Source organism: Crotalus tigris, unplaced genomic scaffold (assembly GCF_016545835.1).
Source record: "Crotalus tigris isolate CLP2741 ecotype Arizona unplaced genomic scaffold, ASM1654583v1 scf7180000024424.1579004, whole genome shotgun sequence".
Classification (NCBI taxonomy): domain Eukaryota; kingdom Metazoa; phylum Chordata; class Lepidosauria; order Squamata; family Viperidae; genus Crotalus; species Crotalus tigris.
The window spans coordinates 465,622-482,086 of NW_024100591.1; the positions used below are offsets into that span (position 1 = coordinate 465,622).

General features: G+C 36.8%; 1 protein-coding gene across 17 annotated transcripts in view; it reads left to right on the forward strand.

Moving 5' to 3' along the window:
• SEMA5B (semaphorin 5B) overlaps positions 1 to 16,465 on the forward strand; it is a 543,893-nt gene that overhangs the window by 413,387 nt on the left and 114,041 nt on the right. For all 17 annotated transcript variants that reach the window (XM_039330065.1, XM_039330083.1, XM_039330082.1 and 14 more), the window contains one exon: positions 12,980 to 13,042. In XM_039330065.1, coding sequence (XP_039185999.1) covers positions 12,980 to 13,042 — 63 coding nt within the window. The remainder of the gene's footprint in view (positions 1 to 12,979; positions 13,043 to 16,465) is intronic.

The following is a 16,465-nucleotide window of genomic DNA, read 5'->3' on the forward strand; positions in this document are numbered from 1 at the left end:
GAAATAAATACTGACCAAACAGTAGTATATAAGCTTCATCCTAGTTTCTAGACTTAGTATTATCTGCAGTATTCTCACATTAGCCATCTTGGGCTTTTCTCTTCCACCTCCACTGCAGAATTTTTTTCCTGTTTTGAAAGGCTAAACATTTACAATTGACATTAAAAATACTATTGTCATTAAGATATACCATCTCTATAGATACTCCAATGATTTCAGATATACTGCTACATATGACATCACTCTGTGGGTAGCCATTTTCAGATAGGTTTGTTATATGGCTAGACCCAGTTACAATGGTACCTAGTTACTCATTGTTAATTGGTTCCAAGAGGCGTGATGAGTACTAAAAATGATGATTAACAATCATTTTTTTCCTATAAGGAATAATGTAGTGGGTCACAAGGCAACCGACACTGACAAATTCTAGCTTGTGCATTGAGTATCAAACAAACGATGAGTACAGGGATAAAATTTCCGCATCAAAATTTGTTGAGTACTAAATTCAATGAGTTTCAAAGCTGTTGAATACCAAGAGTAGTTCCCTCTCAAGACTCACTCTGGACCTTATTCCTTGCTCTGCTTGCAGAAGCACTCATTGACCTTGCCAAGGTAAACCAAAATGAAAAATTTTTATCTGCACAGGTCTTTCAAGCTTTAGACAAAATTTGCACCATCCTCCCCACAGTTGCATCTGACCTTCTTGGAAAGTCACAACTCACAGCTTGAGAACTCTTGCCCCAAGTTATTGATTTCCTGGTTGAACTCTCTGACTGTTAGGAAGTTTTCCTTAATGTTGAGGAATTATTGAACAGTTCTGTAGCAAAGGACCATTGCTTCTTGTTCTACCTCAGTCTTTTTTTCCAAAGCTAAATATACTTCTCTTTCCTTGGTTCTTGTTTATTTCTACTTATGTCAGCCTATTTGAGTCATCCTTAAAATAGTCAGAATTGGACATTGTACTTGAAATGAAATTTAAACTCACACCTATTAAGGGTGCGTAGGGTGGCAATTTTGGTCATGATATTGAAAGCTTGAATACTTGAGGACACATACTTTTAATTTACATTAAGTGAAAATTGAAGCCAAATATATTTTTGAACATTTGAAAGTTTTTCCTACAGTTACATAATGTTAGATGTCTTTTCTAGATGATAATATATTTTACATATGCACGATACTCATGTATTCTAGGTGTTCACAGAAAGCACAGACAATACAACAAAAAATAGTTCCAAAATCTTAATGGCTGGTCTCTGTGGGAAGTGCAAAATTTTTGTTCCCTCCATACATGCAGGTAGGAATTTTAATTCAATCTTAGTTTCCATATGATTTGGAGAAAAAATTATGGACCACAATTTTCCAACAATCATTTACCTACAGAGAGACCTACCATACCCACAGGTGAAGATAAAGTTCTGTATGACAGAAGCTCATAATTGCAGCAATTAAATCCTGAATAATTTAAATGTTGTTATTCTTGCTGTTCTTATTAATTACCCTGTTGAATAAAAATCTTTACAAATGTTTTATAATATCTTGGAAAAATTATGTTTTATACATAAAAATTATATATACGCATAAACAATCTAGGCACTTCTTTCTGCCAAAAGATTTCAGAGTTCTGCTATAAATTCTCAAATGACATGCTGACCTCTGCCTGCTAGGGATTTTGGCATCCCCCAGGTATCCTATCTATGTCCTTTTTGGGGGATCCAACTTAGAGCAACAGGGATCTTATCTCTGAATACTTTGAATTAATATAATTAATTTCCCCAAATCCTGCCAACTGGTGGAACTGTATTCAAGTGGATACTCCCTATGTGACTTGCCAGAAATTCAATCCACATAACAGAAGGTTGTTCTAAGAGATGTCAAAGAAATAATCAGCTCAATATCAAAAACGAGTCAATAGTGAGAAATGAACACATTTGAAAAGACTAATCTAGTGGAAGATGGATATTTATGTTTTGAATCAAGTATTGGAAACTATGCTTTGTTGTAGCTCACTGATAGAGATAAAATTTCTCCCCCCTCCATTTATGTTTATAGTGCAATGTGTTGAAAAGGAAGCCATAAAGAAGAGCAGATACTTTGCCAGTCTCCTGTTCAGTTGCTGTCATATTACTCCACCTCCTGTCCTCCCTCACGCATACATAACTCATTACAAGCTGATGATGCTGGCAACCAGTATTCTGAATTTCCTAACTCAGACAAGCATAGAATTAACATGCCCTGTTAATCTTAAGCTTTTTGTATGCATTTACTGTGGATTGACTGAAAAGAAGAATGCATAACCTAAGAAGCCCGCTGTAGGAGTGTTCCCAAATTCATACAATATGTTTCATTCCTCCCATTTAGCTGAGCATCTTAAAGAAAGCACACAGGATTAGGCAGAAACATGAATACATTTATCCACCCATTCAGATTCTTAGAGGAAGAGAGAACAGTTTTCTTCCAAACTTTGTTAAAGCCTACTAACAGCCTGTGCGCAAATACATATTTAACATAAGCAAGAATGGGTAACCTTGTAATTTAAAAAAATCAGGAACTGAAACTAGGCTTTTTTAGCTTAGAAATGTAAGTTGTTCTGACATAAAATTTGCCACTGTATCCTTGCTCTATCCTTTTTTTGAAAATTAAGAGACTCTTAGCGATGTTCAAAATCAGATTAAGATGAGATCAGCAGATAGGTTTTCTTGCTTATTCTGACTTATATAAAGCAAACCCCAAACATTAATTGTGATTTTTTTTGGATTCAAGAGAACCCAGAACAGAAAGTAGTGTTGTGCTTCTAATATAAATTCTTCTTCTTCTTGTGCCTCATCCGTTATTGGACATTGGCGGTCATGTTGGCGATCCTGTTTTTATCAGCAGCTGCACGAAAAAGCGCTGCTGAGTTTTGTCCAAACCAGTCCCTTAGATTTTGAAGCCATGATGTTCTTCTTCTGCCTGGACCTCGTTTGCCTTCAATCTTTCCCTGGAGTTTAAATGGAGTATGCCATATTTTTCTGGGTGTCGCATCACATGTCCAAAATATTCTAATTTTCGTTTTTTAATTGCTTTGATGATTTCCCAGGCGGCTTATCACCTCCTCACTTCTGATCTTGCTAGTATAAATATATATTTTAATTCAAAGAGTTCTGCTCCACCTGCTTATTTTATTCAGCTGTCTGAATTTTAATTTAGTTCATAAAAGGTTTTTAATGTTTTGTAAATCCAGGGTTTAAAAATACAAACAAAAAAATAAATAATTAAGAGCTATTAGCTTGTTCTACCTGTTCCAGATAGGACAAGACACAAAACAGACACTGCAAAGATTCCAAGAATGGTACTTTATTGTTGTTGGGTATAATAACAGAATCTTAAAAGGCTGTCAAAATTTCATTCAGCCCTATGTTAACACCACTCAGAGGGTCTTTGTCATGGTTGACATTTTCCCAGTACTGAGATGCCATTTTCCCTCTCTTGACAGGTTCCTGCCTTCATTAGGGTTATCTCTACTTTCCTTTACATCCCTTTCTATTCCTTTAGCAGCATTTCCATCCTCCATGGTTTCTCAAAGAAAGGGTCTCTCAGATAGAATCCACAAGTTCCTTCAACTCTCTCAAATATCTAGTACTGGAGGTTTAAGCTCATTGATCATATTTTGGAATTGCTTAGTTAATCCTATATTTACCTCGAATTGCCATACTCTTTATGTCTGGCATTCTGCTTAGGTTCATTTTGCATTTCAGGAGAAGAATGAAACAAAACAGCGTACAAATACTTCTCCCCTCTCCTATTATCATCTGTTACCTACCACTTGATACCACACTGTCATCTTTTCCAAACAGGAGGTCTTTTTTTCTTCCTCTTCTTATTAATAAGTCCAAATAAATTCTCCTTGTTGTTTTTAGCTTTTTGAGTCCAAGTTTCTTTTGTGCTTTTATCATTTCTGCTTTCAGATACTTGCTGTATTCTTCCTTGATGAATAAACCTAACCTTTCATTTCCTGTGCATGTTTCTGTTCATTTTTAGTTCTGTCAAAAACTGTATGTGTTGACAATGATTTTCTTAACTTGAAAAGTTTCCAACTCTCCTGTATTTTCTTTGATCTGAGGATTCTTATCCATGGATCCTACCTAGTACCTCTATTCGCTTACCAAAATTTGGTATTCAGGGCCTATGCTCCTTCTGTAATAGTTTAAAATCCAAGATGACATTGTCACTCCTGACCCTACCCCCAGCTTACTATTATTTCAAACTTTTGAAAGAGTTCTTTCCTTATTAATTGGTTGGCTCATTATTTTGTCTCTAGTCACCTTCTGGAAAATAAAACAGACCTCCTTAGAATTTTGGGAACTTTTCAATTTTGGCTTCAGTTGGTCTTCAGGTAACTTGAATTTTATAATCTGGTCTTAGAAGGATGAGAACTTCTGCTTAGCTTGGAACCTACAGCACACTCTCACAATAATATCATTTCCCTGTATTTTACTCATGTACTCTAGAATGGCTGCCTTATACTCTATATTCCTAGATTTCTGTACACTGCCTATTCCCTTCACACATAATGCCACCTTCTTTTCCTTATGTCTTCACTATTTCTTTTGATTTTATCCTTCAGTCCTTGCACTTCCTATGTAAAAGAAATTATTAATGAAGCAAACAGAAATGTATCCATGAACAGTGACTTACATTTTCAATATAATGTTTAGCATACAGGATTTCATTCTAGCCTAAAGGAGTTTCTTTGGTAGCCTGTTTGGTGTCTGTGACATTTCAATCAAGGCTTCTGTCTTTACTATTACATTCTTATAAAGGCTATATTGAATGACAGCTTGTTGACAACACTATGTAAGAGAAAATAACCCAAAGTATAACTGGCATTTTGGTTGAAGGAGGACCTTGAAGATATTGTGACAAAGGTTGAGATCAAGTCATTTCAGTTGTCTGTCAAAGATGGAAAAGTCTAAACCAGCTCAAGATTCTGGCAGCTGACCTTTACATTGATAGAATCCAAAGTTTCACAAATCACTATATAATCTCTGGTTTTAAAGCACGAGTCATGGTTTGCAATTTAATTTCCTACATAAGATATTAATTATATTATTTTAACTAAAATATATATACTGAATCATCTAACATAACTTGTAATTATCTTATCCTCTCCCACCCTGCTGCAGTTTGTGTTTGTTACAAGAAACTGCAAAGAAAAACAAAGCATCTATAAATTTTGAAGAAGTGAAGAATTGAAAAACCCAATTTTCTCTTTTACTTTAAATATATTATGAACTGCCTTGAAAAGATCTATTAATATATAAATGTTAATGGATATATATGCATAATTAAATTGTATAAAGCTTGATTGGGTTTTTTTGTCTCTCGTTTCAGAATGGTCAAGGCTTAGCCATTTAGGCAAGAATTGTACAATTCTGAATTTTCTTGTCTTTTACTATTTAAATTCTTCTGACCCCCATGTAATACCATTTTATTTTTCTAAGCACAAATTCTCACTCTTTGAGTCCTTTTCTTCAGTTTAGCCTGTTCGTCCTACTTGGAATGGAATGAGGTGGACTGTTGAGTATCCTGTTCGAGTAATACAGCTTTACCATTAAGTAAGCAAGATATCTTGTTAGTATTAAATAAGCAGACATTGGTTGGTTGCAGTGGTAATAGGATCAATGTCATTTTTTTTAAAAAGGAATATTTCTGTAGACATAGCAACTGGAAACATGTATTTCAGGATGAAATTCTCAGGGGCGTAACAAGATCTTTAAGTCCTTTGAATATGTGAAAATGAGAGTGTTAAAAGTTTTATTATATAATGGGTTGTCGAGGTTCAGTAGATCTAGTAGAATCTATAAAAGATATATACTAGTTTTAAAATGGTCTCTCGGAGGAACTTAAAAGATACTAAAATGCAGAAAAGAAACAAGACAGGAACAAGGAAATAAGTTAAATGAAGGAAGGTTATGTTTCTGTGAGAAACATCTAGATAAAAACTGACCGTATCTCAGTACTACATTGTGTGGAGAAAGAGATTTGGGCAATTGTGCCGTGTTTGCTAGGTCATTGTTATGGTCAATGCTCATTGGGTCTTTTTTCCCAAGAGAATTGATATTCTTATTGAGTCCTGGCGTTTCTTACCCTTTGGCTATTTCCCTTACAACATACTCCAGGCATGTGCTGAGGCGTAGTAAAACATAGCTTGCGCTTCTTTTTGACTTAATTGTCCCCTTGACTGTAATTAAAATTGAACTGAGTAATGGAGCAGTCACCAGCAACATGTTCCCATAATTTTCCCCGTTGTCAAGGGTTTCTATTGTCATCAGATTCACACTGGATTGCTTGTTAGGTTAGAGGAATGGAATGGCAGTGTTGCTCAGACACAGTTTTAGGAATACTTCTCTCTGACATGAATCGTGGTATGTGAAAAATGATTTTCTCCCCTATAGAAGTTGTCTTACTTTCATTGGTACAGCTCCCAGAGAGGCGAAAAAGTATTTGTCTTCTGAATTGTATTGATTGTTCAAAGTATTATTTTTCCCCTTGTTTCAGTTTGCTTTGTCAAATTCTGTCAAACTAAAATGGGTTAGTAATGGAAAGTGTAGCTCCTGGGTGTTTCTTGAATGAGAAAAGAAACCATCTCATGTCTAGAAGTTGTTAGTTTCAGTTTTTCTTGGTTTTTTTTTCTTCCTTTTAGCTTGTCAAAAATTGATCCAAATTTAAAGTATATCATAGTTTGCTGGCAACAGATATGACTCTTAGGAAAATCTAATATTTTGCCTTCTTTTCCTTTTGTATCTATGAATGAGAATATATTGGACTTTTGAGCTCTTCAATATAGCAGGAGATGGTCATTGTATTTTATTTATTTTACTTTTATACCACCTTTATTATTTTTATAAATAACTCAAGGCAGTGAACATTGCCCTATTTAAACTGGGGGAAAAATTTTTCTTTCCAGAATATAGTGTCAGTGGGCTTCTCTATCCAGTATTTTAATCATAAAATCTGTTTGGAAAAATCAGTGCTTTACTAATGTTGAGTGCCCAGTTGGAGAGACTCATTATGCTCAAGCTTTCTCAGCCTTCCTCCAACTCTCTCACTGAACCAGAGGCTATCTTTCTGGAGTAAACCAAGTCAAGGCAGCTACATTCCTATTCAAATCAAAGTAGCAAGGATTGGGCAATCAAATGAATGCTATCAAAACGAGGAGGACTTTAACTTCCTTTGGGTATTCTGCCACTTGAAGCACTGGTATAGAACTTATGCTTAGTTGAGTTATGATCCCTATGTTGGGTTAGGAAATACTCTTGGATCGTGTTGATTCCTCAGATAACATTCAATACCTTTTACCAATTTGATCTGGTTCATCAGATATTCCCTCTTCTAGAAAAAACTGGGATCTAAACACTGTTCGATAAGACATGATCTTTGTTGATCATTAAATGCTTTAAAGATTGAAGGCTTAGATTTAGTGATCTAGGGCTGGGGTACCCACCTTGTAAATCTACTCGTGCTCTGAAGTTAAAAATCCTTCCAATGGATCTTAATTTCATTAGAACTTATGTGGGCAAGCTTAAGCGGCAAGAATTTTGTTAATAGGTGGTAAAATTATGAAATTTAAGGAAACCTATGATTGTAAATGATTAGAAGGTAAAGGTTTCTCTGTCAGTCATGTCCGACTCTAGAGCATAATGTTCATCTCCGTTTCTTAGCCAAGGGACCCAGCGTTGTCCAGAGACAATTTCCATGGTCATGTGGCCAGCATGGCTATATGCCAAAGGCCCCGGAAAGCAATTACCTTCCCACCATAGTGGTACCTATTAATCTACTTGCATTTGCATGCTTTCAAACTCTGCTAGGTGGACAGTAATGGGAGTTCACCCCGTTGTGCAGAGTTTGGGTCTCAAACTAGGGCTGTCAGTTCTCCCTACTGACACACTTAGCTTCTTTAACCGCTGAGCCATTGCACCCCAATGTTAATGATTACTGCCATATTTTTATTAATGCCACAGTAAGCATTTGATTCATTATGAAATGCATGCTTTCAAATTTTCTGGATGCTCATACTTAGGATACAAATTTAAGAATTCGAAAAATTAATACACTATTTTGGAATTGTTTTGTATTTTTCATGGAATTTTTGCACAGGGGGCAGATATTGTTTTATAAACAAGGCATACCTGCCAGACATAGTCTTTAAGATGTGCGCGATTGTGTGTGTTGGTGTGTGTGTGTGTGTTTGTGTGAATGTGTGATAATGATGGAGTTGCAAATCCCTATGCCAGGGAGAGCTTCCTGAGTAGTATAGATATCCTAGAATGAGATGAATGATAAACAGCATCAAATTGAAATTTGTAGCAATACAATAAAAGATTAGCACAATCAAAAAGAATAAAACAAGAAAAATAAAATGAATAAAATGGGTCTTCGGGGAAAACCTTTATCAGTTTTGTATAAATTGATGTGTTTTCACTGCAGCCCTGCAAAATTTGGTTTATTGTATTAGTGAAAGCATGACTGGACTCTCAGAGAAGAACATTGGCATAATAAGCTTCTGTCATTCCTGGGAGGCATTGCAGCAAGGATAATACTTAATTCTTGTGCGGATCTTTGTAGAAATCACCGAGAAGTAGCACATGTTGGACAGTTTCTATTTCCCCAGAGAAGGTGCATTCTATTAGTGGAATTTTGATACATTTGTCTTGTAATAATGCCAATGATGGTCCATGGTGTCTGGCTCTGAAGAAATCCTTCTTCAACTTGAGAGAGATTTAGCCTTGCATTTGGTCCCTCCCTTTGGTATAAAAGAACCTCTGGGGATTTTGAAGCTGCTTGGACAATGTACTTCTGGAGGGCTTTCCAAGTCCCCCCGTGCATGAAAGACCACACCCAAATATTTAAAAGTTGGTTGTAAAGCAAATAAATGGTGATTATTGACTGTGGGATGCTGGATGCTGGGTAGTCATAAATGCAAGACTAATGACTTTTTCAGTGCAGTCATGACTTCAAACAGACAGTAAGCAAGGCAGTTGTTTAGCAAGGTTTACCTATACAGGTTGTATTCAACATACAACCATAATGGAGCCTGGAATTTCCATAAAAGTCATGTTGTCATAAGTCGAGACACCCACATGCCCAGATTTTATGACTTTTTAATGACCATCATTAAGCATTCCTGTGGGTGTATTTTGCCAGAAACTTTTAAATGAATCTATTCCTGTGGGTGTATTTTGCCAGAAACAATCCCCGAAGGCTAAAAACTGGCAAACTATAGAATAAATTATGTTGCTATGACCACAGAACACTTCAGCCAGCTGTAAAAGTGAACAAAGTTGCAAAGTGTTTGAATGTGGCTGTAACTAGGTTTTGATGGGTCCATCATAATTTCGAGCAGTTGCTAATCGACTGGTCATTAAGCAAGAACTAGTTATATTCAATTCTATTACTATTTAATTATCTGAGTTCTTTGGTTTTCTTGGGATTACCGATATTTTTGATTGGTGGTAATTTATAGTCAGCTTATTCTGACTATTCTGGATTATTATCCATTATTATGGATCCCGTAACCCAGTGATGGTGAACCTTTTAGAGACCGAGTACCCAAACTGCAACCAAAAACCCACTTATTTATCGCAAAGTGCCAGGGCCGCATCAGAATTGTGGTGCCCTTCAGAGGGGTGAGGACATGTGGCTGCAGTGGTCATGGCAGGCTGGGTGGGCATGGCTGAGGTGGGCATGGCCACCTGGATGTTGCTTGTGGGGGAGATGCCTGTGGGGGTTGGGCAGGGTTGGGGGAGATCCAGGGGGTCTCTGGAAGGTGGTGTGGTGGCCAGGAGGCTCGTCCTGCGGGGTGAGGCAGGGGACAGGGTAGGGGTGCCATTGCTGCGGGGCAAGGCAAGGCAATCCATTTGACCACTTCAGAAGAAATTGGTGGCCAGAAGACTGTCAGGAACAAGTTCATTGTGAGTGATCGCCTGAATTTGGCAGCCAATTTTTGCCAAACTTGTCCTGGGACTTGATAAACAGGATTTGTTCAAGATTTCCCTAAAAAATTGGAGCAATGATTTTCCAGAAGAGGAGGGAGTTTCTTTCTGTAACTAACTTAATCAGCCCTTGCCACTCTTTCTTTGTGGCTCTATTTGTCCCTCAGGAGGGATTTATGCTGTTTTTAAATAATTAATTAACAGTTGAAGATGTTCCATGGAATGATTTAATCTAAACACTTGGTATGTTATCTTGAACTTATCCTTGAGATGTTCATGCCAACTGTTGGTGTCTTTTCCTAGGATCAGAATGACTGGGGAAGTTCCTCTCACTAGGCCTATATAATGGTTGTACTCATTAATGTGTTGCTCATAAAGCTCTAAACAGTCATTATGAAGTTCCATTAGTGGCATCTGAATCCCTATGGTGACTGTAGAGCAGAATCCCTATGGTGAATATAGAACAGAGCATTGCAGTTGATGCTCTTAAGCTTATTTCAGTTCTTCTAACATGGATGACAGAATTCTGGTTTTATAAGACTGGGACAAATTTTTACATTTTTTAAATCTCATTAATAATTTGACACTCTTAATATTACAGATAGTCCTTGGATAATGGCAGTAATTGTGGTTAAGTACTCTGACAGTAAATGATGTAGTTGTAAAGATGATGTCACATGACTGCCAAGTTATGACAGTTGTTCCATCAATTCCAGTTGGAGTCATTAGGTAAATCCCACACAGCTGTTAGGTGTGTAGTCACATGATCGCCATTTGCAATCTCCTGCTGGCTTCCCCAATGACTTTGCTTGTCAGAAGCCAGCAGTAAAGTTTATAAATAGCAATAGCACTTATATACCGCTTCACAGTGCTTTACAGCCCTCTCTGAGCAATTTACAGAGACAGCATATTGCCCCTAACAATCTGGGTCCTCATTTTACCGACCTTGGAAGGATGGAAAGCGGAGTCAACCTTGAGCCGGTGAGAATCAAATTGCCGAACTGCAGGCAGCTGGCAGTCAGCAGAAGTAGCCTGCAGTACTGTATTCTAACCATTGCGCCACCATGGTTCATAGTGGTGATCACATGACAGAAAGTGCTGGGACAGCCATAACTCTGAGAATCGGCCACAAGTTTCCTCATTTGGTGTTGTTGCAACTTTGAATGGTCACTGAATGAATGATTGTTATTGATTGTGGTTCTACTTTCAGATCATATAAAGGTGAATCCAGACTGTTGGCCATTTATCTGCCTTATTCAGAATTTCTCATAATTGCAGATTTTATCTTATGGCTCTTTAAGAGATGAGTTTCCAGACTTTTTTTTGGTTGACAAAGTTATTTAAAGCATTGGTAGAAAGTTCATTCAACTGTGTACCAAGTTGGGTATTTCAGTCTATTTCAATAATAAGTATTGCTGCTGAGTGAGCAGTGAGCAGTTTTCAATGTACCTCTGTATGTGGCAAATAATAAATGGAGAGAAATATATGCAAAGAAAGTTCATAATTTGGAATAAATGTTGCAAGTAACCTTTGACTCCTGGCAACTGTCTAGACCATGGGTGTCAAATTCACCACGTCACGTGACATGTTGCGACATATCATGACTTTTTTTGCATTGCCAGAGCTGGGGTGGGCGCGGCCTCCATAGGATCCAACCAGCCCACAGGCCAACAGTTTGATACCCCTGGCCTAGACAAGCCATGAAGTTTTCTTGGCCACATTTTTGGAAATGGTTTGCCATTGCCTTCTACCTAGAGCTAAGAGGCCCAAAGATGCCAAATTGGCTTTTGGTGGGGTGGGGAAAATATATACACACAACCATGCACAGATACAATTTTAAAAAATTTATATGTTTTCAATCAGCACTTTTTTCCTTTTAATTTTTCTGATCTCCCTTTGAGATTATTATATGCAGTCATGCATTTTAATTATGAAACAAATTCTTGATTATTCAGCTAATTATTTTCCTACTTCATAATTTCTAAATAGTTTTGTTGAAAGTAATAATTATTTTGCCATAAAAATAACCAGAAGTTATAGTATTGTGTGGGATGGGTCAAAAAATTGCTTTAGCGTAACAAGTCATGGGTACAAGTCTGGGGAAACTAGCATCACTTATTTAATTGAATGACTTTGGTCTGTCATTTCTTCTTAGCTTGGAATACCTTATATGGGGTTTTTAGGTCAAAGTGAAAAGAGCTCCTGATTTACTATCCTGCGATGCTTGAAAATTTTGAAATGAATTTAGCCATAAGCTTTTTTATTTTATTTTATTTTAAAAGTCAGTCTAGTAAATGTAATCGGTGTTGCAAGCTGCAACATTCAGGAGATGGTAGATATATCCCCAAATAATTGAGGAATATAGTGATTGTAATGATCGGGTTTGTTTTATCAGGTTCTGTCTGTGAGATACAATCTGTATTAAGCAATATACATCATTAGGATTTTTTCAAATCTAAAATTATTGAAATTAATTGGTGTATAACTTCATAAAACTCAGTTGCAGTTATTTTTGCTAACTGAATATGAGTCAACAGTGGATTTGGTTGAGAGTTGAGATAGATGTCATATGGAAGAGATTTATGATTATGATTCTCATTTGTTCAAATAAAAATAAATGGCAGTCACTTAATGACCCCTGGACTAGCAATGGGGACTGCCAGATTGCAGTCACTAAGCAATGTGGGCACATGACATTGCACGTTGTGAACTTGTTGCTTAGCAATGGAAGTTCCAGTCCCAATTACGGTTGTTAATCAATATTTATCTGTATGGTATTACATTTATATGAAAATGTAATAATTCTTTTTCCTGTATTCCTACATTTGTTACCTTGGTCCCTAGAGGGTTGGTCTCTCCTCTGCTGCCTTTCCTTTGTACTTCACAAGAGAACATAACAAAGCAAGATCACAGGATCTGCTGCAAACTGGCCTGCATGGCTCACTTTTAAATGACTCCAAAGGAGACTTGACCCCAAAGATCATGGTTCTGTTTTGGTTCCCTAGGCAACGGAATGGGGCTCAGATGAAGACACCAGGAGATCGTGTCAAAGTAAAGGAAAAACTGAGGTAAGTCTCTTATCTACTTCTCCATACGTATGAAGACTCCCATCATTAACATTAATGATTTCATGTAATTGTTTATGGGGAATTTTCACCTGAAAAATTGTGGTACAAGATGTTTAAAAGGATAATATTATAACAAAAAGGTAAATAATATTTGTTACTTTCTAGTGGTACATTTTCAGATTCTGGTTTATAGTTTTTTAGGAGTGTTTTCATGTAAATTAAAGTTAATCTCAATTTTTTGTAGCAGACTAAAAACAATGGATTTCTGTGGGATAGATGGGTGCTAGCAAAATCTACTTGTAGGGATAAGTACATATTTCTGATTCAGAGTTAATTTTTTCTTCTTCTTGTGCCACATCCGTTATTGGACATTGATGATCATATTGGCAATCCTGTTTTTATCAGGACCCGCACGAAAAAGTGCTGCTGAGTTTTGTCCAAACCAGTCCCTTAGATTTTGAAGCCACGATGTTCTTCTTCTGCCTGGACCTCGTTTGCCTTCAATCTTTCCCTGGAGGATTAAAAGGAGTATGCCGTATTTTTCTGGGTGTCGCATCACATGTCCGAAATATTCTAATTTTCATTTTTGAATTGTTTTGATGATTTTGGATTTAAATCACCATGGTGGCCGTCCAACCAATTCCTTGTCTAGTGTTTCAATTCTGGTTCAGAAAAGTTACAAGGTTCACCGAATACAGTTCCTTGATTTGAATAAAATCTGTGACCTATGCCTTTGTTTCCATGAAATGAGCCATTTGAAATTGAATGGCATAGCATCTCCCCCCTAGTTGGCACATGAATGGATCCTCTGCTGGACATATTACCAATGCTTCTGCTCCAAGCCTCTTGGATCTTTCCTCGTTAAAAATCAGATGCCTGGTTTATAAGTTAACATGAAGGGGAAAATTTTCAGCAACTTGCACCCCAAATTCAAAACCACTTTACCACTCCCAAAAGCTCAGTGGCTAAGATTGAATTCTTTCAAGGCAGAGTTGGCCCAACAGAATGACAACAAAGCAAAATTTCCTCTGCCTGAGCAAGTCAAAATAAGTCAATTACTTCTTAGTTTTTGTTTCGGTCCTTATTTTATCAAGGTGGAATACAGCCCATATTCTCTGTCTTCCTAAAAAAAAAACTGCACGTAAACTTCAGCAATAAAGCAAAAACAAAATAGAAGAAGAAAAAAAAGTGATGAATTATTTTGTATCTTCTGCAAGTTGCACAAAACTGATTAATAAAATTGTTTATCTGAAGAAATAAATATAAATATCTGAGAACATGTTAATAACAGTGTTTTTTTCCAGCCTGCAAGATACCCAAAAGAAAATTAGGACAGACAGCAGTAAATATATTAAAATTGTCTCTTTATTCCTGAATAAATTTCCTTTGAAAAGACATCGGAACATAGTCTATTTCCTCAATTCTTAGACACAGCTAGACTTCTAAGTAACTCTGGAGATTAGGCTCGGTAATATACATTGATCATAAGATGGTGATCATAGTACTGCAATTCAAGCCCAGCCTTCTTTGTATGTGCCTTGGCATTGCATGTAGTGTCACTCAAAATGCTGCAACTACCATCTTTCCTGTTTTGACATACAATTCTCTATGTATACCACTGCTACTTCTGCTTCTTTCAGAGATGTTGCTAGAAAACCCTTAATGGTATCTGATCTGAAACTGCCAGCCCCAAAATCCCACTGAAAGTGCCATCATCCCAAACCCTGCAACTCCAGCATGGAACTCATGACTATCTCTTTTCTCAAGAAACATAATCACCATTTTAGTTTGTCACCCTTATATACAGTTGCAGCAATCAAGGCAGCAGTGCAATGTCCTAGAAAGCTAAGAAGTTTGCTTGGATGAGCTATGAGCACTTAGTACATCTGGTCTAAAAATGTAGTACCAGTATCTGAATTAATAAGTGTCATTTGTCTATGGATTGTCAACCAGAGTGGCAATGACATTCTAATTTCTTCCTCAACCAATGTCCTACTAATTAGGCATCTATACTCTGTTGAATTCTTGAATGCCACAAAGGAACCTATAGAACAGAAAATGTAGCATTGGACCCAAAGATAGGATCCTTATTTAGCCACCCTTACACTGACCAGACTCTACTGGAAGTGAAAACTGAATCCAAGCCCCCAGCTCAATGACATCATTCTGCTCCTAGGAATTAGTTGATATTTATTAGGATGTTAGAATGATATGCGGTGGTTCATTCTTAAAAGACAGTGTTCTCTAGTTGACTGTCTCTAGAATGAACAACGATGAGAACAGCAGTTTGTTATATTTTCTTTTGGAGAGAACAAAGTAAAAAACTAAATCTCCATTATCTGCTTCTTAATACATCTTTCTAAAGTCCTGATGAGCCATCAGACAGTACTGAACTACATGGTTCAGAGGTCCAAAGGGCATAAGACAGTTTTCTAAGTATCTTGTTAGTTTTCTTATTATTAGGTAAATAGGCAATGGTGAAGAAGTATCTTGCAATTCTTAATTATGTTTTATTGAGGTCCTATTTGCAGTGGGGTTCTCCAATAAATCGAGTGCTGATAATTTACAAAGTGTATTATTTACAGAAGAAAATTTAAAATTAGTGTAACTCGGCAGAAGAAAAAAATGACAAATTTTTATGGTAGTCCAAAGACCAGCCAACTTATTAATACATATAGCAATAGCACTTAGACTTATATACTGCTTCATAGTGCTTATGCCATGGTTCCGACAGATGAAACTCGTCAAAGTACTTTGAGGCATTGTTTACCTTAAAGAATCTTTATTCGAGTAGCATAGCATCGGCATATATATAAGCAATGCCAAAATCTGGATTCCCCTCCCCTTAGCACATAGTATCAAAATACAATTCCCTCCTCTAATTAACAGTCATAAATCACATTCTCCAATTAGTTTGAAATGCAGACTTTCTCTCCTGTTCTAAACCTGCCATTTCTTATCATTTCTTATTTCAAGAGCCTTGAATTCACACACTATTACAATAATGTTATATCTAACTAATTCCCATCACATTCCTCCTCCTCCCCCATTATCATCTAATTCTAAGAGTAAAGCATAAGAAAGAAGAAGGCTGCATCTCTATATGTTGTCAAAGCAAGAACATCCAATGTTAGCAGTATTGACACCTCTCTCTAAGTGGTTTACAGAGTCAGCATATTACCCCCAACAATCTGGGTCCTCATTTTAGCAATCTTGGAAGGATGGAACACTGAGTCAACCTTGAGCTGGTGAGAATTGAACGGCGAACTGCTAACAATTGGCAGTCAGCAGAATTAGCCTGCAATACTGCATTCAAACCACTGCGCCACCATGGCTCTAATGCTCTAATACTCTTGAGTTAATTTCATCAGATGCATGAAATTATACATCGGCTTGAAAAATATAATATATATTTGTGGGGGA